This window comes from Vulpes lagopus, chromosome 8 (genome assembly GCF_018345385.1).
Source record: "Vulpes lagopus strain Blue_001 chromosome 8, ASM1834538v1, whole genome shotgun sequence".
Lineage (NCBI taxonomy): Eukaryota > Metazoa > Chordata > Mammalia > Carnivora > Canidae > Vulpes > Vulpes lagopus.
In genome coordinates this window covers 16,321,301-16,348,824 of record NC_054831.1, presented here as the reverse complement: position 1 = coordinate 16,348,824, position 27,524 = coordinate 16,321,301, and the positions used below count along the sequence as shown (strand labels likewise).

Here is a 27,524-nt window from a genome sequence, read left to right as displayed (position 1 = left end):
TGTCCCCCTCCAGTTCTGGCCATGATCAGCTTCAGATGATGCCTCTTCCTAGGCCCCTGCAAGCCCCTCCTCACGGCTGTGCACAGGCCCTCAGAGGGAGAGTTACCAGTGCATCGGTCCACAGATGCCCTGGCTCTCAGGGCATAGAAAGCATTATTTCCGAGAACCTTGGGGACATTTCCAGCAACCCTGCCAGGAAGCCCTGACGAGATTGGGTTCCTTCCCCAGGTCCCCTCCCGCTGGCTCCAGCCTGGTGGAAGTCTCTGGAAGAAGCCACCTGGGGACACCGGATTTGATGTGCAGCTCAGTGGAATGTGCCAGATCAAGGGCAAAATGGGGAGGGGGTGCTGGCTTGACAGCCAGGGGATTCCATAATGGTGAGCCAGGCAGGCTGAGAGGCCTGTGTGCTCTGCTCCTGCTCTACCTCTCCACCTCCCGACCCAGTCAGAGTCCTACAATGGCTGAAGCTCTGTTCTAAGGGCACATTCAGCTGGCTGATGCTGGGTCCAGCAGATGCTGCAGCTCTGGGAAGCTTAACCCTTCTTAGGGTGCCCAGGCTGTCCTGAAGCATGGCCATGAGAGAGCTGAGGGACCAGGGAGGTGATGGAGGGAGGGCGCGCATGTGCCTGTGTGTAATGGAGAGGGAGAGATGCTATTATCTCAAGGGGAAAAGGATTCACAAAAACAAAAGAAAGAAAAAAAAAAAGAAGCCACAACCTCTGACTGAGAGGAAAATAAATCCACCTTTGTGGTTTTCCCGTGGCCTTGGGTAAAATCCCATTGAGCAAACTTTTGCCCACGGCCTCTAAAAGTGCCATTTTTATGGACGACGAAGCAATGTTCAGCATCTGCTTGGACAGTAGCTCCAAAGGCTTTGGGACCGGCTGGCCTCCCACCAAGAAGAGAAACTTGGCAGTGGAAGAGATGAGGGTGTTTTTATGGCTCGGCCAGAACGACTGGTTAGCACAGTTCGGCTCAGGCCCCAGAATCCTGGCTCTTGCCCCAACCTCTGCCCCTGCCCCTCAGCCCTGGTAAGCTAGCTGCCTTGGGACTGGAACAAGGGATGAGGGGGGCAGAGGGAACTCCATCCTTCTCCCCAGATGCCAGCTACCCTGTAGGTCCACAAAACCAGTGCTGAGACAGCTTTGGTCAGGGCAGGGCCTGTCCCAGAGGCCACCGTAACCACAGCATTGGCCAAAGAAGGACCAGATTTCCTGGGTGGGGATGGCCCAGGCCAGAGCAGGCCTCTATGAGCCACCACCCACCAGGCCGGGTGTCCCAGGTCCTGCAAAGGGCCAGGCATGTGCTCCCACCCGTACTAGCACCCCCGAGCTGCAGAGGCAGGGCCGTGTGGGTGCTGGGCTGGGGGTGGGGGGGTCTCACCCCTGAGCCGCAGTAGCGTCCCAGTCTGGGCGCTGTGCTGTCATAGCCATCGAAGAGCTCCATGTAGTCGTAGCCACAGTCTGTCTCCTCCTCCACCTCGAAGGTCTGGAACACCAGCTCCACGCCGTAGCCTTCTTCTGCCACAATGACCCACTCGCAGTCCACCCCCCCTGGGTAGTTGTTGTCGCCAAACTGGGCGTGGGAGTAAAGATCCTTGGTCTTCACCTCTGCCCGCACCTGGCCTCCACACTCTGCGGGAGGACGACGAGGTCAGCTGCGGCTCCCCAGGCACCTCCAGGAGCTGAACCCCCGCGGCTAGATGGAAGCCCTGGGGGAGGGCCACACGGCTGGTGGTGGGTGGCTGTGGACCTGGCCCAGGACAGGGCCCACAGCAAGTGCTCTCCTGCTCCACCTCCAGATGGATGCCCGGGGACACAGGGGAGGGCATGCTTGTCCAAAGAGGACATTGCTAATTTGCTCCAGCTGATGGCCTCCATGGAAGAATGTGGGTCCTCTGCTGCCAGAGCTTCCATTCTTAAGAGAGAAGAACTACATCTGGATTTTCTGCGAACACTTCTGATTTTTAAATGTTGGCTCAAATGTGTAAAAAACACAGTGTGGGCCAAACAGAACAGGTCTGAGGGCCAGATAGAATTCCGGGCCTCCAGTCTGTGATCCTCTACTGAGGGGTGGAGGAGAGTGCACAGGGCAGGGCCTGGGTGTCTATCCTCCTTGGGAAGCCCTCTGGCCTCTGGGACAGGCCAGGGGCTTGGTGCTCATGTTTCCCTGGGGGCTTGGGGGTGGGGGGGCGGGACTGGGCCTGAGGCAGGGCCTAGGTTGCAAGGGAGGAAGGGAGGCTGTGTGCCCATCAGTCCCGGGGACTCCCAAACAGGGGGCTCGAGTCCCACAAGGAGCTTTTGAAGCCCTCATCTGACACCCCTGGTCTGATGTGCCAGGCCTCCTGAACCTGGGCTCCATCCGCTCTCTGCTGCTGCTTTGTTTCGACGTCACGGCTGTCCTCACACACCTATTGCTCAAGCCAAAGGAAATGACCTGTGGTCACCTGTATACACCCAGAGTTCTCCAGGGGTTGTGGCTGTGCCTGGGGCTCCTCCCCCTGCTGGAATGACCCTACCAACCACCTTCGGAGCTAGAGCTTATCATGTTCTATCTCATGCTGGAGTCATCTGTGCACGTCCCATCTCACCTCTGGACTGTGAGTTCCTAGGGTGGGTGAGGGGCTCATGCCTCATTCATCACCATGTGTCCCTCCAAGTCTTGCATGGGACCACAGCTCAGGAAACAGTTGTTGAATCAATGGACAAGGGATCTCTAAGTAAGCCCCTCCAGGGCTGGGATGTTTGCTTTGTTTTTGTGAGCAGCACTTACAACATTGCCTCAAACATGTTATGGGTTAATAAATATCTGCAGAATGAATGAACGAGTGACTTTTGGGGGTTGGAATGTGGGTGGGCTGCTGCATGGTCAAGTGTCCTACAGCTGGGGACTCTGGGCCTTCCCTCCCCATCCCTGGGTTCCCCACCCACTGTCGTCACTGCCCTCTGTTTTCCAAGCCTCCCTCCCCTACTCTCCCTTTAGTGGTCGCTCTCCGTTCCCCTGCCCGGTGCTCAGAACGCAGTCTCTCTCCACCCAGGCCACAGGTTCAGTCCAGCTGCCCTGTCACACACTCTTCATAACCCCCCTGTAAACCTCCTGAGCCTGGGCCTGCCTCTGAGACCAGGATCAGCAGATGCTTGAGGGCTGCCCCGTGCCCTGGCCCGAGGTGGCCTCACCTGTGGAGTGGGATGCCTGGAAGCCCTTCCTCTGGACAGAGTTGTCAGAGTAGAAGCGCAGGAACATGCGGCTGCCCGTGGCCAGGACAGGCTCAGGCTTCTTGCTCCCACAGAAGCGGCCCAGGACAGGGGCCTTTGCGTCACGTCCGTCATACACTTCCAGGTGGTCATAGGCACACTCAGGCTGGGACTCAATGTCCATCTCCATGAAGGTCTGGAGGGCATGAGGGAGGATGGCAAATTCAGAATGTGGCTGCAGGGTGGGGGGCAGCAGGTGGTCCCACATCTAGGCCTCTGGACCCCAGCTCCTGGAGACCCAGGGAAGCCGTCCCTGCTGGTGGTACTATGGGTAGCAATGAGGGAAGACCTGGGAATGGGCCATGGGAGGCACACCCCTATGTGCACTGGGGAAGGGCTGCCGTCCAGACGAGACTGGGGTCTTACTCGGATCCTCACAGGGATGACAGCCCTGTGGGCTCAGCCAGGCCACAGTCTGCAGTCTGCATCACTCTGAATTTCCTAGGGTTTTGGAGCTGATAGGAAATAGGTGGTGGCCAGATGGCAGAGAGGAGCAGGAGCACCCATGCAGGCTGGGGTGTGGGCACCTTACCAGTTTGACACGGTGGCCGGGGGTGCTAGAGATAGCCCAGGTGCACTCCTTCTTGCTGGGATATTTATCGGGCCAGTTGGGGCTGGTGATGGTGCCACTGGTGGATGTCACCTTGTGGTCACAGCCGGCTGTGGGGAAGTGAGGGGAAGGGGATCAGAAGGACCCCAGTGCTCCAATGCCCCCTGTGAAGAAAGGAACAAAGCCCTTCTCTCCTGTCCTCCTTGCTTCTCTTGCTCCTTACCTACAAACTGATGGAAGGCTTACATGACTTCTTTTCTGCTCAGTTACCTATGGCCAGGGAAATCTAGCTGCTTGCTTCCAAGCAAGGTCCTGCCCTGGCAGCTTCCACGGAAGCTACCCTCACAGGTGCCCCTGTGCAGATCTTTGGATCTTTGAGGCCATCTGGTCACACCCTGTCTGCTCTCCACGATGCTGTCATCCTCTGGTCTCCTGCCACATCTCCACAATCACAGAAGACTTTGACACCTGACTCAGTTCTCTGGTCACTCCTGCGGCCATCCTAGGTGATGTCAGCAAACACACTGGCCTCTCTGTCTCTGATCTTCTCATCTCTCCTGGTGCTTATCTTCTTCCTCTCGAGGTGGGCTTTCCATCCCCCACCATTTCCTTGTGCTTCCAGTATCACGTCTCTGTGACCACCTCCTGTTCTTTCATGGTGCCGTCCTTTCACTGCTTCTTCAGCTTTAGAGAGTCCTCCGTGGCCTTGATCCTTCCTGCTTCTCCCAATATTTCCTCCTTGGTTGACTTAACTTACTTCCCTATCTGACTGATCACGTGGCCGATCACCCAACTATCATCAACATGCTGTTCTCTACTATACCATCTTGGAAAGCCCCATCTGTGGCCCCAACCACTGGGGACCCAAACCACTAGATACCCTTGGATCTGTCCTTCACCAGCTCCACCTCTCACCTCTTCAACAGTTGGCTCTAAACAATCAGCCCTCCTCCCTCCCAGAAGATCAGCTCTCCTCCTGCCTCCCTGAGAAAATCAGGGCCTCAAATATGAACAATTTTCCCTTCCTGGCCCCTACCTGTAAACTCATTTTCCCCTTTCCTTGTTTCTAAGAAGGCGTCCCTCCTTCTGTGACCTGGAGCTCATTGGCACCCACCTCCTGGATACCCTTGAACCACAAATTATCCACTCTGAGTCTCTGTTCCAGCTCTGCCAGCCCATGGACCTTCCTAAGGTTTGCCCCATCCTGAAATAGCTCTCCCATGGCCCTACATTCCCTCCAGCTACTGCCCATCCTCTCTCCTTTTCTTCTCAGTTGACCTTCAAGAAAACTTGCTGTCACCACATTCTCACGACTGAAGGCTCCTTGATCCATTGCAATCTGCCTTCCACCTCTGAAAGCGTGGCCTCCCAAACACATTTAAAAGCTGATGCCCATTATTTATTATCATCCAGTCTGACAGGTCCCTCAGGGAAAAATGGGCAGCCTCTGTCCTGCGGGCCAGGGAGGAGAAAGGGATGGGTGGGCGCCTATGGTCAGCAGCTCACAGGAGGAACGAACACACAGCTTCGAGGCCCTGAGAGCAGCGTGTGGGCTGTGCAGAGGCCCCGGTGAAGGCAGGTGGAGCTTCTGGCTCTCTACATTGGACCTGTGGGCTATGTCCATCATCCTTCTGTGGTCCCCCATGGCCACGCTTACTGCCTGCCCTCATTTCTACACCTCTCTTCCCTCTAGCTTCTGGATGCATGCCCGCTTCTCCCCCAGCTAGATGGCAGCCTCCTTGGGGGCAGAGGGATTCCTGCCTTGAGCCCCCTGCCGAACTCTGCACAGCACTGCACCCTTGCAGGGATTCAGGAAATAGTGCCTTGTCATTCTCCTAGCTTTTGAGTGGGGCACGGTGAATGCTTCTCAAGTGACTCAACGCCACGTACAGGCTGTCTGTCCAGAAGTGTGAGCCCTCTCCCGGCTTCCCGGCTACCCAGTCAGTGCTAATGTGCTCTTTTTCTCACAGTACAGAGAGAGAGAGTGCACTTTGGACAACCTCGGAATAAGGTCCCCTCCAGCTAAAAGACGTGAAGTCCTTGTGAGTCAGGAAGTCCATATTCAGGGAGCCTGAAGGGATCGACTTGGAAGCTCTTGAGCGCTGCTGAGTGCTTAAATTCTGTATATTTTAGCCAGGAGTTTGTATGTTTATACCTTGGTCATCCACCTGATAACACTGAGAAGAGGCATTTGCTCTAAATGCCTACGTGAGACCTATAAGACTTTGCATGCTGCAAAGTAGGTCCCATTGTTTATCACCTCATGGGTGAGGAACCTAAAGCTCAGAGAGGTGAAGGGACTCACCTAAAGTCACACAGACATTCAGTGGCAGAGCCAAGTCTACGTTGTGCTACTGGGATAGTATGTTCCCAGCAGGCAGGGAACACAATAGAATTAATGACTTGGAACAGGCCAGCGTTGTATCAAGTCCAAAGAGGTATCAGATGATATTGGTGATGATAAGAGAGCTGTTTCCAAATATCTGCAAGGTTTTAGTGTCTGGGAGGCAGTGACTGTTCTGAGTGTCCTCCAGGGGTCAGAAGTGTGACCAGTACGGGTGACACACGTGACTGTGCTTGCTGTGAGCCAGTCACTACTCAGAGCACTGCGGAGAGCCCCATGTCCTGATGAGGTGGGTCTGTTACCACCTAGGGGTCACACAGCACACAGAGGCACTGGAGGGTGGGCAGCTGGCTAAGCAGCAGGGCTGCGCCAGGGAGCCTGTGCTCTTAACCGCTATGCCATCTTGCCTCTGCCACAGGAAGGTTGTTAGGAAGAGAGGGACTTGGACATTGATTTTGAGAACTAATCTGCCAAATCAGTCTCAAATAGAGGCCGAGGACAGGTGTGAGCCCCTCCCTTCCTGATGGGCACAAGCAGATGGAAGTGTGGGAGTCTGTGGACCAGGTGGGAGGTCAAACACGGTGACCTCAGAGGCCACTCAAGTCCTTGAGCCTACATGGAGCCTGATGGTGATGGTGATGGCAACTCTGCCTCCCCGTGCCCTGGTCTCTGGTCCTTGGGGCGCCCCCTCCCTAGGGCTCTGGGGGCCGCGTGGGCAGTGCTCACCTTCCTTGCAGTCGTGCTTGTTGTCGTGCAGGACGAAGCCGCTGCGACACTGGCACTCGTAGCTGCCGAACGTGTTGACGCAGTCTTGCTGGCAGCCTCCGTTGTCCTTGGAGCACTCGTCCTTGTCTGCAGGGGAGCACACAAGGCGGGCCCGGGTCTGTGCAGGGCTGGGGGCCAGGTGGTCGCCCCAGGGGAAGCGGGAGGCTGGCTAGGCTTCCTCCCCCCGGGAGCGCAGGGAGGGGTGGCCCCGGCCCAGGTGGTGGTGGTGATGGTGGTGGTGGTGGTGGTGGTGGTGGTGGTGGGGTCCAGGGTGGTGCCTCCAGCGGAGCCAGCCAAGTGGCCCAGCTGTGGGGAGAGAAAGTAGAAGTGGGGTGGACGGAGGGCCGGGGGCTGCAGCTGACCCATGTGGGCACCCTCTACCATTACCTGCTTACTGGACAGACGGACAAGTGGAAAAACAGACACACGGACAAGCAGACTGCAAGAGAAAGGGGCAGGACGCGAGGGTCCCTCTTTTACTTCACAACAGGAAATGTCACAGACACCATCAAAATGGGAGGGGGTAGGGTGGGGAAGGTCCCCTGTCCACGGGAGTGGGGACAGGGGAGAGGAGAGCACCAGTTCTGTCCGGCCAGAAGGAGGCAGGCCGGAATGGCAGAGCGGAGGTGGGGGGTGGGCGGGCACTGAAGCCCCCATCCCATTCCGTCCAAGGTGAGGTTCCTGAGTAACAAAGGGTCCGGGAGGCCTGGCAGGCCTCACTGGGGGGTCCGGTTTCTTTTCTGCACTCGGAATTTGAGCTGGTGGGGGCGTCCCCGAGGGGGCTGCAGAGCCGGCCTCTTTTCTGAAACGAGAGAGAGAAGGAGAAAAGGGACCGAGGGGTGGGGGTGGAGGGCAGGGGCCAGGGAGGGAGAGCAGTGAAAACCAGCCCGGGCCTTGGAGACAGATTCACGGGGCAGTGCAGGAAGGCAGTGGGACATACATGCAGACGGCCATGTCCGGCGCAGCCAGGTCAAAAAGGAACAGCAGGTGGGAAGAGGCACAGCGACAGGGGACACACAGGGAGATAGCCTATGGCAGGAAGAGGGCCTGGAGGGGTTTGGAGCCGCTGTCCAGGAGGTGAGAGGTGGTGCTGGGAAGGACAGATCTAAGAGCATTGAAGGTTTTGGGTCCCCAACAGTTGGGGCCACAGATGAGCATGGGGCCCCCACCCCAGGGAAGGAGAGAGACAGATCTCCAGAAGAGGGGGGCATCCCAGGGAAAGGGTGGGCCTGGCTGAGAGCTCCGCTCTCTCATTCTGGCTGCTGCCACTTAAAGTGTGCTTAGACACACACTCACACTCACACCAACAAGCCTGTGGACACAGGATCCTCTTAGGGATGCATGGTTGTCCCCACGCGGCAGCATGGACACGGACCCACAGGTACACACACACACACACACACACAGGCAGACACGGACACTACATTAGCCATCTACCCATCTGTGTACATGAGCACACAAGAGATCCACACTCCTCACTCCCCTATCTGTGTGAGGAAGCACGCACAGGTACAGAAACATAGGCACCTTCAGAGGCCAATACATGGGCACAAAGGCACACGCAAATGCAAAGACCACGAGCTCATCAGCAGATCGGTGGACTCGAGTGTGTTCACACATGCGGCTGCTCAAGCGTGGGTCAACCTGCACACATACTCTCCCATGAGAACACACATGTGTGCACTGACACACGGAGAAACACACAGTCCCAGGCATGCGTATGTCACACCCACATATTCTCTGGGCTGTCTGTGGTCACCTGGCACAGAGGCAGGCATTCAGGGTAGGTGTGTAGATTGAATGGACACCCAGAATTCCAGAGGGGAACCACAAGGTAGAAGAATGCCCTCTGGCATTGAAATGGTGGGGAAGGGGTCCCTGACAGAGGGAGCCTTGTTCCTGGTCTCCATCAGTAGAGGGACCTGAGGACCTACTTCTTGGCTCCATTCTCAGGTGGCCAGACCCGTTGGGGCCGGCAGGAACTCAGGGTTAAGAGGTGGAGTCCCCAAGTCTTTCCCCAGGGCTCCTTATCAATTAGAGCCCCACAGGGGACCCCGGCTGAGGACCTTGTGGAAGCTGCCTTAGTGCCGGCCCCTGCTGGAAGGTAGGGGTGAGGGGCACGCTATGACTCCTCTTGGAGGTTTACCCAGGAACTCGCCTGTGACTATGCTGGGAGCTTCAGAGGCCCCAACTCATGAACTGAGCCAACATTTCCCAGAAGCGTTTGGCTCTCCATGCCTTCTCATACTTGGACTCTAAATACCTAGTACAGTGCCTGGCACATAGGAGGGGTAGAAGAAATACTTGCCCGTGAATGATTGCGTGGGTAAGTGGGTGGCTGAATGGATGAGTGACAGAAAAGTGAGCCCTGCGGAAGGCCTGCTTTAGCGTCCCGGGGCAGGGCTTGGGCATGGGTGGGGGTGGGAGTGGCAGCCTCACCTCGGAGCCAGGGGAGCAGGTTGCAGGGGGGGGACAGGAGCGGGGAGAGTGGACACGGGCCCGGACAAGGAGATGGCACTCACCCTCCAGTGCCAAATGCCCCGGAAGGTGGCTGGGGTCAGACTGAAGGTCTTCAGGCTCTTTCTTCTCCTTCTTGTCTTAGGGTCTCCTCGCTGGGTGTCCCAAAAGTCCAAAGAGCCCCCCTCCTGGGGGGCCAGAGTCAGATGCCCCCTGCCCTGAGGGCTCAACCTTGATGCCCACCGGTGAGGGTCCTCTGCAGGTTTCTTGTGCTGCAGGGCAATGCCTGTGTATGCACGTGTGTGCGTGTGCGTGTGTGTGCGTGTGTCTATGCGGGGCTGAGGGGCGGCTGGCCCAGTGTCGTGCCAGGGCAGGGCAGTACCCAGGGGTGGAGAGCCCTGGGCTCTAGGCCTGACAGGTGTGGTGTTGGCCCCCTTCCCCCCTCCAAGACTGGAGCAACAGAAGGGCAGGAAGAGACGAGAGTAAGCAGGTAATGGTTTCCCCAGGACTGAGCCCACCCCTGAGTAGGTGATACAACCCCTCAGCCCTCGGGTGAGCACCTGTAGGATTTCCAGGTGGGCACAGGGAAGAAAAGGATTTGTGTTGCAAGGGGAGGGGTCTCAGCAAGCAGTGGGGCACGGGGCGGGGGGACTTTAAGCAGAGCAGGTTGGCTGGTAGTGCCAAGCAGGGACCAGTGCACAGGGGTAGTGCATGGCATCCAGGTGGGGCAGGCAGGGGTGCAGGGCCACGACATAGGGGGCTCGAGGATGCAGGACCCTGGGCAAAGGAGGGGAGAAGGAAGGCAGCGTGGACTCGGCCATGGGCTTCCTGCCTTCCTGCCACCCCATGCCCGGCCCACCAGGCCTGCTGGGGATCAGGATCCCTGGGCCACTCTCCCATAAAACCCATTACTCCAGCCACTCCCTCTGCCTCCCACTCCCCTCAACTCTTCTTCAATTTCATGGAGTTCCCACCCCACCCTATCTATGTCCCAGGTCCAACTGCCTCTGAAAGACCACCAGCCTCACCCCAGGATGAGGACAGAGGGATGACTAAGGCAGGGGAAAGGTCTCTTGGGATCCCTAGAGGTCCAGCTCAGAGAGGCTGACTACCTTCTAGGCCACCCAAAGATGAGGCCATTGAAGGGACTTGACCTCAAGCCTTCCATAGGACGGCTTGCAATAAACACATGCTGGCTGGATCTGAGTCCCTGACGGGTGGGAAGGCTTGGGTGTTGAAGAGAGGGAGGCTCCTCATCTTTTCTGAAGGCCCCGGCATGAACCCATTTGGCACGTGGAGGGTCTGATTAGAGATGTGGCCACTGCCAGATAATCTGCTCCACACAGTCCAAGGCAAACACTCTCCTCTTTTGTGTGTACCCTGAATTCTCTGTCCACAATGAACTCCCTGGTCCCCAGGCCTGCCCTCTCTGGGGCCTTGTCATCATGGCTCCTGATACCTGGAAAGCTCTTTCCTTTCATGGGTATGCCTATGTCCTGCCCGTCCTCAGGCTGCCTCCCATAGAGCCCAGAGGATTCAGGAGTAATGGGGTTCAGGAATGGAGGGGCTGGCCTGGTGGTGGAGGGCTCGTGGGGGGAGCAGAGGATAGACCCTGTGGGCCTGGCAATAGGGAGGGCTAGCTAGAAGGCATACAAGTGGCAGGGAGGAGGGGAGGCAGGCTCAGAGCTGGGGAGTCTGGGTTACCTGAGAAGAAGTGAGCCTTGAAGCCCTTTTTGGAGACTGTGTTGTCAGACTTGAACTCCACACGCATGTTGTTGTACTGGGAGGTGATGACCTCAGGCTTCTCAGAGCCACAGAACTTCCCGTGTAGCTTGGAGTCGGCTGTAAGCCCACTGCGGACTTCCACGAAGTCATACTTGCACACCTGCAGAGCAGTGCAGCTCCAGGCCTGCCTCCTCTATGTAGTTTCTCCTGACCACCCCTACCTGGGAAGGCTTCCTGTTCTGTGGGTCCTTTTGTCTTTAGTTACAAAATCTAACAACTCAAAAAGGTTCCATGTCACCCCCATTCGATCCTCTTGTGCTCTCCACATGAGCCCCAGGTCTTGTCTCACTCCTCATTGCCACATGTATGCTCCCTGGCCTTGAAGTCCTCCTCCCTGACCCTCCCCTGCTTCCTGGAATTGGGAGAAGTTTCTCCTCCTCTACATTCTTTGGGTATTTCTTTATAGGAAAGGAAGCTGGCTCCCACGCCTTCAGACCTTCCTGCGTCTCCTCAACCCAGTGGGCACTTACGTCATTGCCCTCGGTCTCAAAGAAGTCGAATTGCAGGGAGATACGGTACTGGGTGGGGGCCACCAATTGCCAGATGCAGTTTTTGTTAGGGGGGTACTCCTTGGGCCAGCCTGGGCTGGTGATGGAGCCATTCAGCTTGGTGAGGAATCCACCACAGGCAGCTGGGGGGAACAAGAGAGGAGACATCACCCACCAGGAGTCCCCACTCTGGGGAAGGGCCAGAGACATGTGCTGGGTGCATTAAGGAGATGTGGATCTTGGATTCCCTCAGCCCTGGGGCTTGTGTGTTGTCTCTCAGGAATGAGAGGGAAGCAGGCAAGGTGAGGAGGGCATCTTCAGAGTATGAGGAATTGAGGACACATATGTGTGAACACTTCTACTTTCTCTGCCACAGAACAGCCAGGACATCTGCTGAGAGGGAAGAGGGTGAGTGAGGGGCTCAGGCACGGCTGGGTCCATGGGCAGCGAGGCCTGGAAGCATGGAGAGGCGGGTAGAGAGAAGCTGCCCAGCAAGATCGGGCTGAACTGGAGGCACTGGGCAGGGAGTCCCCTCACCAGCTTGTTACCTCGGCTGAGTATTGGGAGAGGCCGAAAAATCAGTGCCTGAGAACAGTGGTTTCCAAATTGGGGATCATGACCTTGTGGAGGGTGATGAGATTTGCCAGTGGGTCAAGGTCAGCATTTTAAGTGAATAAAAATGAAAAAAAAAAAAAAAAAAAAGACGAAAACAACCCTGAGTGCATCCCACTTCTGGTTAAGTGTGTATTCCTTGTCTGCCAGTAGTGAAGAAAGTGCTAGGGAATCCTAGCTTTTGCAGGGAGGGTGTGACCAAAACATGAGAAATCTTGGCTGGAAGGCTTGGGTTGTGGGGCAGTGTCGGGGGACACTTACCCTCACAGCGGCGCTTGTCCGGAGCTAGCTCGTACCCGGGGTCACAGCTACACTTATAGCTGCCCAACGTGTTGAGACACCGCTGCTCACAACCCCCGCGGTTGGGCCGCGAGCACTCGTCCACCTCTGCCGGTTGGAAGGAGAGGGGGTCAGTGACTTCCAGGCCAGAGCCTGGGTCCCTCCTCATGCCCTCTGCTTGCGAGTCAAGTCCAGGGTCCCTCAGGCTTCCTTCCCGTCCAGCTCCATTGCAGGGGCCAGAGGTCAGCTGTGGACCACTCAGTCCCCAGGGGATCCTGCTAATGAGAGCCCCAAAGGGACAGGTGGTGGTGGACCCCACAGAGCCTTCCTCTGACGACAGTGATGCCTCTTATATACCATTCTCTGGCTAAGTGCTATTTCTTCATTTCTCCATTAATCCTGACAAGACCTGTGATGAAGCTACTGTTGTTATCTCCATTTTACAGATGAGGAAATAAGGTTCAGACAGATTATCTCCCCACTATGACACCAGTTAAAAAAAATCCACACTGCCTTCTTCTTCTCTAAACTTTCACAGCACTTTCTGCCTCTATGGCTCATTGGTATTTCTTTTACACAAACTTTTGGACTTTAAGGCAACTCCCGAATTATTATTTCAATTCATAGTTAAGCACTTATCATGTGTTAGCTACTTTTATATAAGTGTGTCATTTACTCAATGAGATATGCAGTGTTTCAGCGGGGTGGACTTTTTCTCCCCAGTTAGGCCATAAATTCAAGGGCAGGGCACCAGGGTCTATGCATCCCTCATACAGACTCTGTGTTGAATGCGTAAATAAAGAAGGCATGAACTCACTGCAGCAATATCACAACAGTCAAGGGGTAGAAACAGCCTAAATGTCCATCAAGAGGAGGATAAAGAAAATGTGGTGTCAGATGGGAAGAATTAATACTGTTAAAAAGTCCATACCACCCAAAGCAATCTACAGATCCAATACAATCCCGATCATAATATCATTTTTCACAGAGCTATAACATGTGATCCCGAAATCTATACAGAACCACAAAAGATTCCGAACAGCCAAAGCAATCTTGAGAAAGAACAAAGCTAGAGGTAGCACCCTCCCATATTCCAAAGTGTACTACAAAGCTATAATCAAAAATAAATAAATCAAAACAGGTGGTACTGGCACAAAAATAGACAAATAGATCAGTGGAAGAGAATAGAGAGTCCAGAAAAAAAATATATGGTCAGTTATTCTATGACAAAGAAGGGAAGAACGTAAAATGGGGGAAAGACAGTCTCTTTAATAAATGGACAGATCGGACAGTTACATGCCAAAGAATGCAACTGGACCACTTACATTATACACAAAAAGAAACTCAAAATGGGCTAAAGATATAAGCTATAAAACCTAAAACCATAAAGCTCTTAGAAGAAAACATAGGCAGTAAGCTCTTTGACATTGGTCTTAGTGTTATACGTGTATTTTTGCTCTGTCTCTTTAGGCAAGGACAACAAAAAGCAAAATAAACAAATGGGACGATGTCAAACTAAAAAGCTTTCACACAATGAAAGAAACCATCCATAAAATGAAAAGGTAACTTAACGGAAAAGGATATTCCCAAACATTATATGCAATAAGCAGTTAACATCCAAAATATATAAAGAATTCATAAAACTCAATATAAAAAAAACCTATTGATTTAGAAATGGTCAGAAGATCTGAACAGACATTTCTCCAAAGAAGGCTTCCAGACGGCCAACAAATACATGAAAAGATGCTCCACATCACTCATCATCAGGGAAATGCAAATCAAAAGCATGTTAGGCTGTATCACCTCACCCCTGTCAGAATAGATAGTATCAAGAAGACAAGAATAACAAGTGTTGGTGGAGGATGTGGAAAAATGGGAACCCTTCTGCACTGCTGGTGGGAATGCAAATTGGTACAGCCACTGTGGAAAACAGCATGGAGATTCCTCAAAAAATTAAAAATAGAATTACCATATGATCCAGCAATTCCACTTTTGGGTGTTTATCCAAAGAAAATGAAACACCAATTTGAAGAGATATAGGCACCCCCAACGTTCACTGTGGTATTACTCACAACAGCCAAGATATGGAAGCAACTGAAGTGTCCATCGATAGATAAATGGATAAAGAAGATATGGGATAGCCACACGGTGGAATATTACTTAGGCATTGAAAGGAATGAAATCTTGCCATTTGTGACACCATGATGGACCTAGAGGGTATTATGCTAAGTGAAATAAGCTAGACAGAAAAAGAAAAATACTGTATGATTTCACTTACATGTGGAATCTTAAAACAAAACAAGGGCAGCCCGGTGGCTCAGCGGTTTAGCGCTGCCTTCGGTCCAGGGCCTGATCCTGGAGACCCGGGATCAAGTCCCACATCGGGCTCCCTGCATGGGGCCTGCTTTTCCCCCTGCCTGTGTCTCTGCCTCTCTCTCTCTGTCTCTCATAAATAAATAAAATCTTTTAAAAAATAAAAATAAAAACAAAAACAAAACAAATGAACAAACAAGAAAAATAGAAACAGGCTTGAGTGCCTGGGTGGCTCAATGGTTGAGTGTCTGCCTTCAGCCCAGGTCATGATCCTGGGGTTCTGGGATCGAGTCCCACATCAGGCTCCTTGCAGGCTGTGTGCAGAGAGCCCGCTTCTCCCTCTGCCTATGTCTCTGGCTCTCTCTCTCTCTGTGTCTCCCATGAAGAAATAAAAATGAAAATCTTAAAAAAAAAAACAAAAAAAAAAAAACAGAAACAGACTCACAGATACAGAGAACAAACTGATGGGTACCAGACAGGAGGGGCTGGAGCGATGAACGAAATAGGTGAAGGGGATTAAGACATATGCTTTTCTGGTCATGAAATAAGTAAGACACAGGGATGTCGTGTACAGCATAGGGAATGTAGTCAACAAGATGGTAACAACATTGTAAGGTGACAGATGGTAACTAGACTCACTGTGGTGCCCATTTTGTAATGTACATAAATGTTGAATCACTATGCTGTACTCTTGAAACTAAGAGGATATTTTATGTCAATTGTCCTTCAATTAAAAAATGTGTTACACAGGGGAATATTATTCAGCCTTAAAAAAGAAGGAAATTCTGTCATATGTAGTATGGTAGATAAATCTTTAGGGCATTATCCTTTTTTTTAAGATTTTTTATTTGAGAAAGAGAGAGCATGCATGAATAGCAGGGAAGGGGAGAGGCAGAGAGAGAGTCTCAAGCAGACTCCCTGCTGAGCACGAAGCCCGAGACACAGGGCTCCATCCCAAGACCCTGAGATCATGACCTGAGCTGAAATCAAGAGACAGACATTCATCCAACTCAACCACCAGACGCCCCTTAAGGACATTATGTTAAATAAAATAAGTCAGTTACAGAAAGACAACTACTGCAGGATTCCGCGTACATGAGCTATCTAGGGTCAAAGAGGTAGAGTGGAATGGGAAGTTGCTAACCAACAGGCATAATAAAGTTTCAGTCAAGCAAGATGAACCAGCCCTAGAGATCTGCTGTACAAGCCCAGGTCAGCAATACCGCACAGAACACTCAAATGTGTTCAGAGGACGGGTGTCACGCTAAGTGTTCTTACCATAATACAATACAGTTTTTAGAAGTAAAAGAAGGAATGAAGGAGATGGATTGGCCCTGGGGGGCTGGCCAGTGGGGAACAGGGAAGGAGCACCTTTGAAGAAGTTGACAGCAAAGCCAGCTTTGTTAATGGATCCGTCGGAGACGAATTTGAGCCAGAGGCGGCTGGACGTGCTCTTGATGTCATCTGGCTTCTCGTAGCCACAGTAGCGCCCGATGAGGGTGCTGGTCTCACTGTGCCCGTCGCGCACCTCCAGGTAGTCATAGGCACAGCTGTCATGGCGCTCGATCTGAGGGTCGGGAGCTCGATCAGTTGGAGGAGCTCCGGCCGCCAGGGCCCAACACCAGGAAGGCCCCGGAGAGGTGGGACTGAGGGGTCCCTGACCTACCTCAAAGGACTGGAAAGTGAGGCCCACGTGGAAGCCTTCAGACACCTGGATCCGCCAGATGCAGACTTTGCTGGGTCGGTAATCGTCGGGGTAATTGGGCGACTGGATGTGGCCATTGTCCTTCTTCACATCTCCCCCACAGATGGCTTTGGGGACACAAAGTGAGGTCAGTTGGGGGGCTGTGCCCAGCTCAAGGGCCCCTCTCTCCCCTCCTCCAGACCTTCCCACGTCCCCCCAGCTTCTCAGTGTTCCCCCACCACCACCCCTCCGCCACCCAGGCCTGGCCAATCCCACCGGGGATCTCTGCTTCCTCCCTCAAGGGCCCTCAACCTTGCCCCTTGGGCGCCAGGATGCCCAGGGACCCGATATCTGACTCTTCCCTCGTCACTCTGTCTCCTACCTTCGTAGACAGCGAAGAAGCCCTTCCCAACCCAGTTGCTGCTGCTTCGGAACTCCACCCAGAGGCGGCTGTCGGTGGAGACAATAGGCTCGGGTAGTTTGCCCCCACAGAAGCGGCCTGTGCAGACAGTGTGGACAGAGGGCAGTGAGGCCTGAAGCGGGGTGCTCTCCCCTCCCTGATCCAGGGGCCTCAGGGTCTCTGGCCCTGCTCTGCAGTTGGCACATGATCCCAAAACCCCGCAGCTGGCCTGAATCTGGTCGAAGATCCAGTGTGGCCTTGAAGAGCAAGAGAGTACTAGACTTCTAGAGGGTTCTGTCCACTTGAGGGATGGAATATGAGTTCAGGGAGGAATAACCAGCTGTATCTGTGTTTTATTTACTTTTTTAAAAGAGCATCTTACCATCATTACTTTTCTCATTTGATCTCCACACAAACAAGTCATCACCAAGAATGAACACAGTTTTCTTTGTACATTACAAATGTTTTCATTTGATCACACGCACAAGATGTCAGAGGACCCCAAGTAAATCCTACTATCTAGTGACTGGGTCAGAAAATATCCCCTTTGAAATAAAACCAACGAGAATCCATGTAAGCAGATGCAGTTGGTCTTTTGTGGAATTCTTTGTAGTCAAGGGTCAACTGGGGATGACTTGTGTATTCCAAATAAGATCGGGTGTTTCCCAACCTTCAGCAACGGACAGAGGGTGCTGACCTAGGAATGTAAGTTATGAAAAAGAAAGTGGAATCTTGGAAACACTAGCATGTCTGCAGGAGGAAGCATTGAAATGATGGCTGCTTTGGGTGACTAATAAATATTCAAATATCAGAAACTGGGGGGAAAAGAGATGGTTAGCAATGATTCATCAGCTTGCATCAGGCCCAGGCTGTGGAACAAAGGTTCTAATGCTAATGAGCAGTCCTGGGCTACTTAGGAATTTGTCCAGATTGGAAGAGGAGAATTCATGCAGCTCCACAGGCTTGAAGCAGAAACCTCTCTTGACCCTAATTCTATGGCATTAAAGCACCTTTTGTCTTATGGTTCTGACAACTCACCCCCCGCTTACCAGTCCCCTCTCCACCAAGTGACAAAATAGCCTGTGCAAACAGGTTGGGGCCACTGGGCCAGGTAGGTAGCCCTTTGTAGTGTGGCAGGCTATATTATGGGCCAGACCTTGTAGAGAGAGAAAACTGAGCCTCTGAAATTGCCCAGATGAAGAAGAGAGCCTGGAATTGTGGAGTTGCACCTGTCTGTCTCCCTCTGTCAACCTGTACGACTCCCGAGACCCACACATTGAGAGTCACCTCTGAGGGAGGCCCAGAATCTCGTACCAAGGACCCTGAGGTCCAGATCAGGGAAGGTACTTGCCCAAAGTGCACTTAGTGATACACTTAATGATGTATCACTAAACTAGAAGGCACTAACTCCATCAGGACTCTTGGCTTCCACACCAGAGTGACCAGATCACCCTTGGCCAAGCTTTGGGTTCCACGGGAGGATGAAGAGAGTGTGAAATAAGTAGTTCTAAGAAGGAATTAGCCACATTGAAAAGCCTTGCATAGTGAGGGAAATTGTCAACAAAACAAAAAAGCAATTTACTTAGTGGAAGAAGATATTTGCGAATCATACATTGGATAAGGGATTAATAATCAAAATACATAAAGAATTTACACAACTTAATATAAAAAAATAAGCAATCCAATAAAAAATGAACAGAGGACTTGAACAGACATTTCTCCAAAGAAGACATACAAATGGCTAATGGGCACATGAAAAGATGCTCAACTAATTATCAGGGAAATGCAAATCAAAACCACAGTAAGATGTCACCTCACATCGTCAGATTAGCTAGGATCAAGAAGAAAATGATAACAGGTTTGAAGAAGCAGTGATAGGAGAGCCCTTATGCACTATTGGGGGGAATGAAAATAGCATGGAAGTTCCTCAAAAATTAAAACTAGAACTACCGTATGACCCAGCAATTCCACTTTGGGGTATTTATCTGAAGAAAATGAAAACACCAATTCAAAGAGGTATGTGCACCTTCATGTTCATTGCAACATTATTTGCAACAGCCAAGAGATGGAAGCAACTGAAGTGTCCCGCTGTAGATGAACAGATAAAGAAGATGTAGGATAGCCTTACGGTGGAATATTACTCAGCCACAGAAAAGGATAAAATCTTGCCGTTTGTGACAACACGGATATACCTAGAGGTCATTATGCTAAATGAAATACTGTATGATTTCACTTATGTGTGGAATCTAATAGCAAAACAAATGAACAAACAAAACAGACTCAGATACAGAGAACAAACTGAAGGGTGCCAGAGGGGAGGAGTGGGGGCAGACAGACTAGTTGTAAAGGGATTAGGAGATTCAAGTTTCCACTTGGTCTTAGGCAGAAGGCTGAGAAGCCATATGAGCTTTCGAGTATAAAATAAATAAGGCATGGGTATGTAAATAGGGCATGGGATATATAATCAATAATATCATCATAACAATGTATGGTGACAGATGGTAACTAGCCCTATCCTGGGGATCATTTAGTAACGTATAAAAATATCCAATTACTATGATGTCCACCTAAAACTAAGAGGATAATGTATGTCGATTAGATTGCAATTTAAAAAAACCCGAAGGGCTCAGCCGCAGAGAGGCAGGAGGTGGGTTGGTGCCAGTTACCTCGGAGGGGTGCCTTCCTCCAGAAGCCGTCTCGGACCTCCACGTAGTCATACCAGCACAGGCGGCTGCGATACAGATCCATGGACGTGAAGTTCAGAATGATCTAGAGGAAATGGGAAGAGTAGGAGGGTCACGCAGCCCCCACACCTTGCCAGCTTCACCTGCCAGCCCACGTGGCGGCCTGCCTGCCCCTACATGGAATAGCGAACGGGTCCAGAGGATGTGCTCCCAGCATAGAAACATCACTCCTCTCCCCAGCTATCTGCCAATGACAGCCAGTGTTCTTCTTGGACATCCCGGTTCTCATTTTACCGATCCCCTTAGTGAAGCCATTGCTTCCAATTACCCCTGGCTCTCCTGGCAGTCAACTGAAGTAACTCCAATCCCAGCACCTTTAGAGGGGTGAGATCTCAGTGACAGGAAGGGCCTGGGAGGCCTGTGGGTACCAGGAGCTCTGAAATGGGAATGGAGGGTCCAGAGAGGAGAGGAAGAGAAGGACCAAGTCACCTGTCATCCCATATTTAATGAATGCTGTTTGCAGGCAGGGAGTCATGCTGGCTGCTGAGGAGAATTCCAGATCTGAATCTTTCCTGTGAGTGGGCTTAAGGTCTGTCCCTGCCAAGGGGCTTAGGATTCAGGAGGATGTATACACATGAAAAGCTCACTTAAGTGAAAAAACTCAGATCCACACACACACAGGCCTGGGTTAGAATGTCACCTCTGCATTTCCTGCTGAGTCCTTGGCTCCATCACCTGACCAATCTGTCCTCAGCGGCCTCGAGCATAAAATGAGGAAAGGGCATCTCGCCCTGACGTAGCACCTCACAGCTACAGGAACTGCCTTAAGTGCCTTCTGAGCACGAACTCAACAAATGGTCAAGTAATACTGGAGGAATGTTCGACACTTTGATAAATACTCTCCCCAGCAGGTGGGCATATTAACAGGTAGAGAAGCACACTTTCCAGGCGGGAAATTGCTTTGGTAGTTTCCAGAATGCATCCCAAAGCCTTTTGTGTATTTAGAGTCCAACAAGTAGGGACTCCAGGGAATGGTTCGTGGTGACCTGAGAAGTATGTACAGAGGACAAACGATGGCCCAGAGGGCCCACCTGTTGTTAGATCTAGCTGGCTTCCCCATTGGAGAAAAGGGAGACAAGGAGATGTCTCCCCTCCGGCACGCTGCAGAGTTGGAGGCTGTCAGAGCAGAGGCAAGAACAGTCTATTGCCTGTGTCAATGTTGCAATGGTCAATGTTCAGGGAAGAGCTCTGGCTGGAGGTCACTCCCTGACACTGACCCCTTCAGAATTCTTGGTGATTTCAACATCCACCTAGACGACTATTCTGGTTTCCTGGCCTCTCCACCATGACTTCCTCTCTCCACTTCTTCTCGGCCACACATGGCACATCATGCCCTACACTTTGTTATGATCAATAACTGTGCATCCTCCAACACATAATCTCAGGTTCAAGGACCCTACTCTCCAACCACTTGCCCCAACCTCTCCTTGATCACCCACTCTATACACTGAGTCCAACAACTCTTCCAATTCACCATGACCATCAACCTGAGCCAACAAGGTTTTCCTGCCTTTTACCTCCACGTACTCACATCTCTCCTTGACTAGCTTGGAACTCACAGCCCATCCTGCTTCTTTTCTTATGACTTGTACATGAACTGAAATGTGTTTGGGGATGTGTTTATGAATTGTGGCACTCTGAGACGTACTGAGGAAGATCATGTTTAGAAAAGTGCACTATATTACTCTTGATGCTAATTATTAGTCATCATTGAGAGTTGTTATTATGAAGATAAAAGTCCTGACATTTTTTGGAAAACTGAAGTTGAAAATTTGTTCTGGCTCTTGCTCTGGAGACAGACAGTGTGTCCAACATTTCATCTTTCTAGAAAATGACCAAAGTAGGACACAGAAGAAGTAGTAAAGGCTGGGGGCAGTCACCTCACTTCAAAGCAAATCCATGGTCTACCTTTTTCATCACCTCCTAGCGTAGGACCTCAACCCTCTTGTTCCTCTTCTTCATCTGAAAACTGCATCCCTGGTTAAATTCAACTTTCTACCTATTCTATGCCTCTTCCCAGATGGTCAAAGGTCATGGCAGAGAAAATACAAGCGTGTTGATGGTCTCATTTGAAATGTGAGACTGGTGACCTCCACTGGGCCCTCTGTGATGCCAAGATACTCCTTTTACACCTTCCCCGTCTCTCCTCGAACCACCTGTTCCTCTTCTTGATTCTCAGTCCTGGCCCTGCCATCATCTTTTTTCAAGATTAGTTCAGTAGTCTCCACTCTTGATCTTGCTTCTCACCACAGCAGACCTTTCATGATGTAATCAGATCATATCCTTTAATGCATGTTACTCAGAGTAACATCCAAAGTCTTCACCGTGTCTTCTAAGGCCATCTGTGGTCTAACTCCCTGCTATCTCTCTGACTCCATCTCCCCTCAATTTCCTCCTTGCTTACTTGGCTCTGGCCACATGGGCCTTGCTAGTCCTCAAATGGACCACTCCAGCTCCCGCCTCAGGATCTTTGCACTTGCTGCCTAGAAGTTCTTCCCAGATATCTGCCCCATGTGCTCCCTCTCTTCCTGCCCATTTCTACTCCAGCTCACTTGATATGAATGAGGCCTTCCCAGACTATCCCACATGGAACAGTAACCTCCACCTCCCTCCTTTATCTCCTACTGCTAATTCCTTCATGACACTTATTACCACCTGACCTGCTGAATGTACTTTTTGTTTGCTTGTCTGTCCCCCAGCCCTGCGAAATTGTAAACCCTGTGAGGACAGGAATTTTGTTTAATTCATTATGGAATCTTTGGTGCATGGCACGTAGTAGTTGCTTCATAAAAATTTCTTGAATAGAATTTTGCTTTTTGGAATCTTTTTTACAGATATACTCGCCCAAGTGCATAAAGCTCTAAGTTTTGAGATGTTTATTGCAGCATTTTTGGTAATACTAAAAACTTAGAAAACACTTAAGTGAAACATCCATCAATAGAGACCTTCAGGTGATGGCTAAGCAGTGAAGAGAAACGGGGATGACAGCTAAGCAGCCATGAAAATGTCTGAGGTCAAACTTGACGTGTGGACAAGGAATCATGACCACAATTCACTGCTGGGGAGGAGGGGTATCCCTGGGTGGCTCAGTGGTTTAGCGCCTAGGGCATGATCTTGAAGTCCAGGGATCGAGTCCCACATTGGGCTCCCTGCATGGAGCCTGCTTCTCCCTCTGCCTGTGTCTCTGCCTCTCTCTCTCTCATGAACAAATAAATAAAACTGAACAAATAAATAAATAAAATCTTTAAAAAAAACAAACAAAAGAAAACCACCAATTCACTGCTGAATGAAAGGCAAGTTACATAAGACCATACATATCCATACACCCAGTACACACATGCTTGGAAGGATCTAGAAGGAGGTAGCAGGTTTACCAATGCCTAGTTGTCTCTGAAGAGTGGGATTTGGAGGATCCAGGGGGAGAATATTCACCTTTTTACCTTATGAATTCCTCTATTTTTCAAAATCCTTACAACATGGATATGTCATCTTTATATCTGGCAAACAACAAAAATATCTTTTAAGGAGTTGCCGGATGGAAGAAGGAATGCAAAGGGCCCAGTGAGAGCCCTCTGGTTCCTCAATTTATTCCCTTACCACTATTCCATGTGGCCCACCGAGTCTGCCAATCGATGTGCTCAGCAGCTGTGCTCAGAACAGCAGCAACTTTCCCTTCATCCTTGGAAACAACTGGCTCTGTCCAGGGCGGATGAACTCACACCCTCTGCAGAAACCACACCCAGCCGGCGCGACCCCACAGGGCCCACCAGAGACTTCCTCCATGGCAGAAGGAGCCAGGGGCCATCTTACTCAGGAGGAAGAGACCTGTGCTGGCGGTTAGGGGCATCCTCCAGGGAGGCACAGCCGTGGCTATATTGAGATCAGAGATGTCTAATTAAGAGTTGTAACAGCTCCTGTCATGTGGAGACAGCTGTGCTCTGGTGGCAGAGGCACTGCCCTTTGCCAAAGAAAACCTGGTCGGCTCCACCACTTCCTGGCTGGTGACTCTGGGCCTGTGGCTTGCCTTCTTTGTGCCTTGGCATCTTTGTCTAAGACTTGGAGGCGAACCTAAGGAGCTGGGGGATTAGGAGATACAGCGTGCAGAAGCTCCAAGTGCACTCTTCATATAGGAAGTACTCCTCACAATTGTTGGATGCCATCAAGGGAGCCATTGGGACAATACGTCAACTCCTGGGGACCCAGAACCTGGCTTCAGTCTGCCTTTGCCAGACCACCTGAGGCTCATCATTTAACACCTCTGTGCCTCCATTTCCTTATTCGTAAGATGGTAATGGTAATAGTGCCTACCTCATAGGACTTAGGAAATTAAGTTAATATACGTAAAGTTTGGAACACTGACACACGTATGTGTCACACATACAACATACATACAAGCCATGTATATATACTAAAGGGTATGCCACTCAGAAAAAGTTAATTTCACTACCAGAGTTGAGTTTGCTTAAGATTTTGAAATTTGAAATAGTTCACGCCAGAATCTGGAAGTAGGGATGCCTGGGTGGCTCAGTGGTTTGGTGCCTGACTTTGGCCCAGGGTGTGACCCTGGAGACCTGAGATCGAGTCCCACATCAGGCTCCCTGCATGCAGCCTGCTTCTCTCTCTCTCCCTGTGTCTCTGCCTCTCTGTATCTTTTGTTAATAAAAATAAATAAAATCTTTAACAACAACAACAACAACAAAAAAGAATCTGGAAGTAGAGGGAGACGGATGGGAAACCCAGGGAAGAGGACCAGGGATTACTCAATCGGGCTCCCCGATCAGTGGGGAGTCTGCTTCTCCCTCTCTCTCTGCCCTTCCCCCTTCCTGGTGCTCTCTCTCTCTCTCAAAGAAATCAATAAAATCTTAAGGAAAAAAGACTGCAGAATGATAATAATAGCTAGCGTTGATTGAACCCCCACCACGAGCTAGGCACTGCTCTAGTCACTTCACATCCATTAATTCATCTAATCCTCGTATCATCAGCCCCATGAGGAGTCACTACCAGCATAGGCCCACTTTACACATGAGGGAGGCAGAGTGGTTAAGCAACTTCCTGGAGATCGTACACGCAGTAAACAGCACAGCAGACCTGAGTCAGACCCAGGCACTCTGGCTCTTACACTTCCATCTTTAACCACCACTCCATGTGGCCTCCCTAGGCCTGCCGCTCAATTCTGCCCAACAGCTGTGCAAAGAATGAGGGTCAGCTTTCCCTTCACCCCGAGAGCCCCGCGCCCTTCAGCACAGGGAAGCAGGGACTCCAGGGAGGGTCCGGGCCGGGCCCTGTAGGGCAGGGAGGGCTTGTTTCTGCCCAGCTGTGGAACGGGAGGTGGGGGTTGAGGAAGGCATTCCAGGGGAGGCGGGATGTGGGTTGGATCCTGAAGAACAGGCAGGCTATCAGAAGGCAGGGATGGGAGTGAGGGTGGACACTGCTGGATCCAAAGGACATTTTCAGCTCTTATCTTCTTGGCTCCTCTGCAACAATAGACCATGGTCTCCTGAAATTACTTTCCTGCTCATAAGGAGCTGGCTCCGTTGCTTGGGAAACACTGTAAGTCCTTTCTGGGGCAGCTGCTAATGACGCACAGTATAGAGACGTGAGAGCCCTAAAAGAAGCCTTCCAAAGTGGCTCTTTCTTGTCTGATATATCCTTACACAACTGTCTAAGAAAAAATTTACGTGTCACTTGAACTCCTGGCCATAATCGAAGTTGAGAGCAGGGAGAAACAACCTCTCAGCATAGAAGAGACATCCAATTGCACCCACAAATGCAGGCAGGTTTACTCAAGGGTGACTGTTGAAAGAGCGTAGACTTTGGAGTCGGACAGTCCTGGAACTGAACGCTTGTTCCACCACCACTGTCTGTGTAAACTTGGGCAGATTTACTCAGGCCCTCTGAGCCTCGACATCCTCATCTATACAGAAGAGATGATAGCACTGGTGCCACAAAACTGATATGAGGAATAATGAGGTCATGCACCCAAGATGCCTGCTACTTGACTTATGCCTGGTACATAATGGGTACACAGCAAAGAATGGCTGCTGTGATGTCATGATGCCATCTTCCCTGGCTCCCCAAGGTCTGTGAGCCCTTAAAGGGCTTCTGCCCCCAGAGGTCCATCTTCGACTCACTTACAACTCTACAATTTCATCTAGGACTGTGAGTTTTACTTTTTCTACTTCTGCAACCACACACTGATGGATCTGGAATCTTTCTCTGTAGCTTCCTTTTCTCCCTGGAGCTCCAGGCAGGCCTCTGAAAAAAGATGGGGAGTCTCCTGGGAGAGGTGGAGGAAGAGGCCCAAGGCACAGAGAGCCTCCTGGGACTGGGCCATGTGTCTACAAGAGATTAGGGCCAGCCCACTCCAGCTTGGAAGCACAGGGAAAGAAACTGATCCTGACCAAGTTGCCATATCCCTGCTGACCCAGCAAATCTTCTGAACAGGAAGGACAGCAATGCTCTACCCTACTCTATGTTCCTCAGGGCCAGGACTTTCCATCCTCCAGTGCTGGGTGAGTAGTGGTCACACACGTCTGTGGACAGGCGCTTTAGCAATTGTTGCTATGGGACAGGGCTTTAGAATACACAGTATTGCAATCACGGAGTTTTGTGTCATAATCTGTTTTCTTGGTCAAGTTCCTTAAGTTTTCCAAGTTTGTTCTCTCATATGCAAAATGAAGATAACATTAGCACTGGCCTAAAATGCCCTTGTGTTAATTACAACACATAACACATAAAGAATTTAACACATGCCTGGCTGATCCTGTGCTCAATAATTGTTAGTTGTTGGGGGTTTTTTTTTTGTTGTTGTTGTTATCTGCTGTGAGATCTCCAAAAGGCTGCAGTAGTGGAGACCTTCGGCAGAGGATGAAGGAGGCCAGGACAAGTCAGAACAAGACAGGAAAAAGGACAGCAATTTTTAAGTTTGATTCTGAATTTAAAAAAAAAAAAAAAGAAAAGAAAAGAACAAGGAGGGGATGGGTTCATTTTTGAGGGAAAAAGAATGTTAACTGAGAGAGGTAATGGAATTACTCAATCCTCAATAGAAGTCTAGCACAAATGAGAATGATATTCAAATCACAAAAAATAAAATAGGCACAGTTGGAAAGGAAATGGAAACTGCATCATATTGGAGGAGAGTCAGCGAGCACCTCTTTAAACCGGCTTTTGCCTCTAGGCTCAAAAATGACATCAGAGGACACTCAAATAACTTACAGATGTGATCAGTGTCTGTAATCTTGAGAACTCAGAACAAAAGCTTTGCCAATTTTCGAAAGGGGTGTGCGTGCGCGCGCGCAGGCGCATGTTGGAAAGAGGGTTTGGAAGGAATTCTGGGAATTGCAAACCACGGAGTTGAATGTCAATCTCCAATTAAACAGATGGTCTGCCGCCATTTAGAAAAGAGATACTTGATTAACAGGAACTAGTTTGGGTTCACTTGAAACAATGCACATCAGACAAACATCATTTCCTTTTTAAAAGGTGTTTTACCAACTGGTGGAACAGTAGGTTTGATTTGGTAAGGCAATCTGTCTACATACTCAGCCTTTATCCCTGCTACTTTCTGTACCAGGGATATAAAGACGACAAAGGCGTGGTCTGAGAAGCTCACTTCCCAGTCAACAAGGTAGTGACTTGTGGCTGGATGGTAGTGACATTAAGTGGTGTCATAGCCAGGAATAACTTTGCCCAAAGTCTGCAGATGAACCGTGTCAGCTCTGAAAGGGATCTTAGATCTGCTTTGATTCATGTCATATTCAATGTTTTGATCAAAGACCAGGTTCCATGCAGCCCAGATGGCTCAGTGGCTTAGCGCTGCCTTCAGCCCAGGGCGTGATCTTGAAGTCCC

The 27,524-nt window shown here is 50.9% G+C and overlaps 1 protein-coding gene across 4 annotated transcripts in view; it reads right to left on the bottom strand.

Moving 5' to 3' along the window:
- The window catches only part of BMP1 (bone morphogenetic protein 1), a 43,588-nt gene that overhangs the window by 1,446 nt on the left and 14,618 nt on the right, over positions 1–27,524 (bottom strand). For 2 of the 4 annotated variants that reach the window (XM_041766664.1, XM_041766666.1), the window contains 11 exons: positions 19,598–19,700; positions 16,914–17,030; positions 16,514–16,659; positions 16,219–16,414; positions 12,517–12,642; positions 11,626–11,786; positions 11,075–11,255; positions 6,875–7,000; positions 3,787–3,914; positions 3,177–3,390; positions 1,384–1,634 (listed from right to left, as the gene is read on the bottom strand). In XM_041766664.1, coding sequence (XP_041622598.1) covers positions 1,384–1,634; positions 3,177–3,390; positions 3,787–3,914; positions 6,875–7,000; positions 11,075–11,255; positions 11,626–11,786; positions 12,517–12,642; positions 16,219–16,414; positions 16,514–16,659; positions 16,914–17,030; positions 19,598–19,700 — 1,749 coding nt within the window. The other 2 variants (XM_041766665.1, XM_041766667.1) reach the window with 2 other exon arrangements.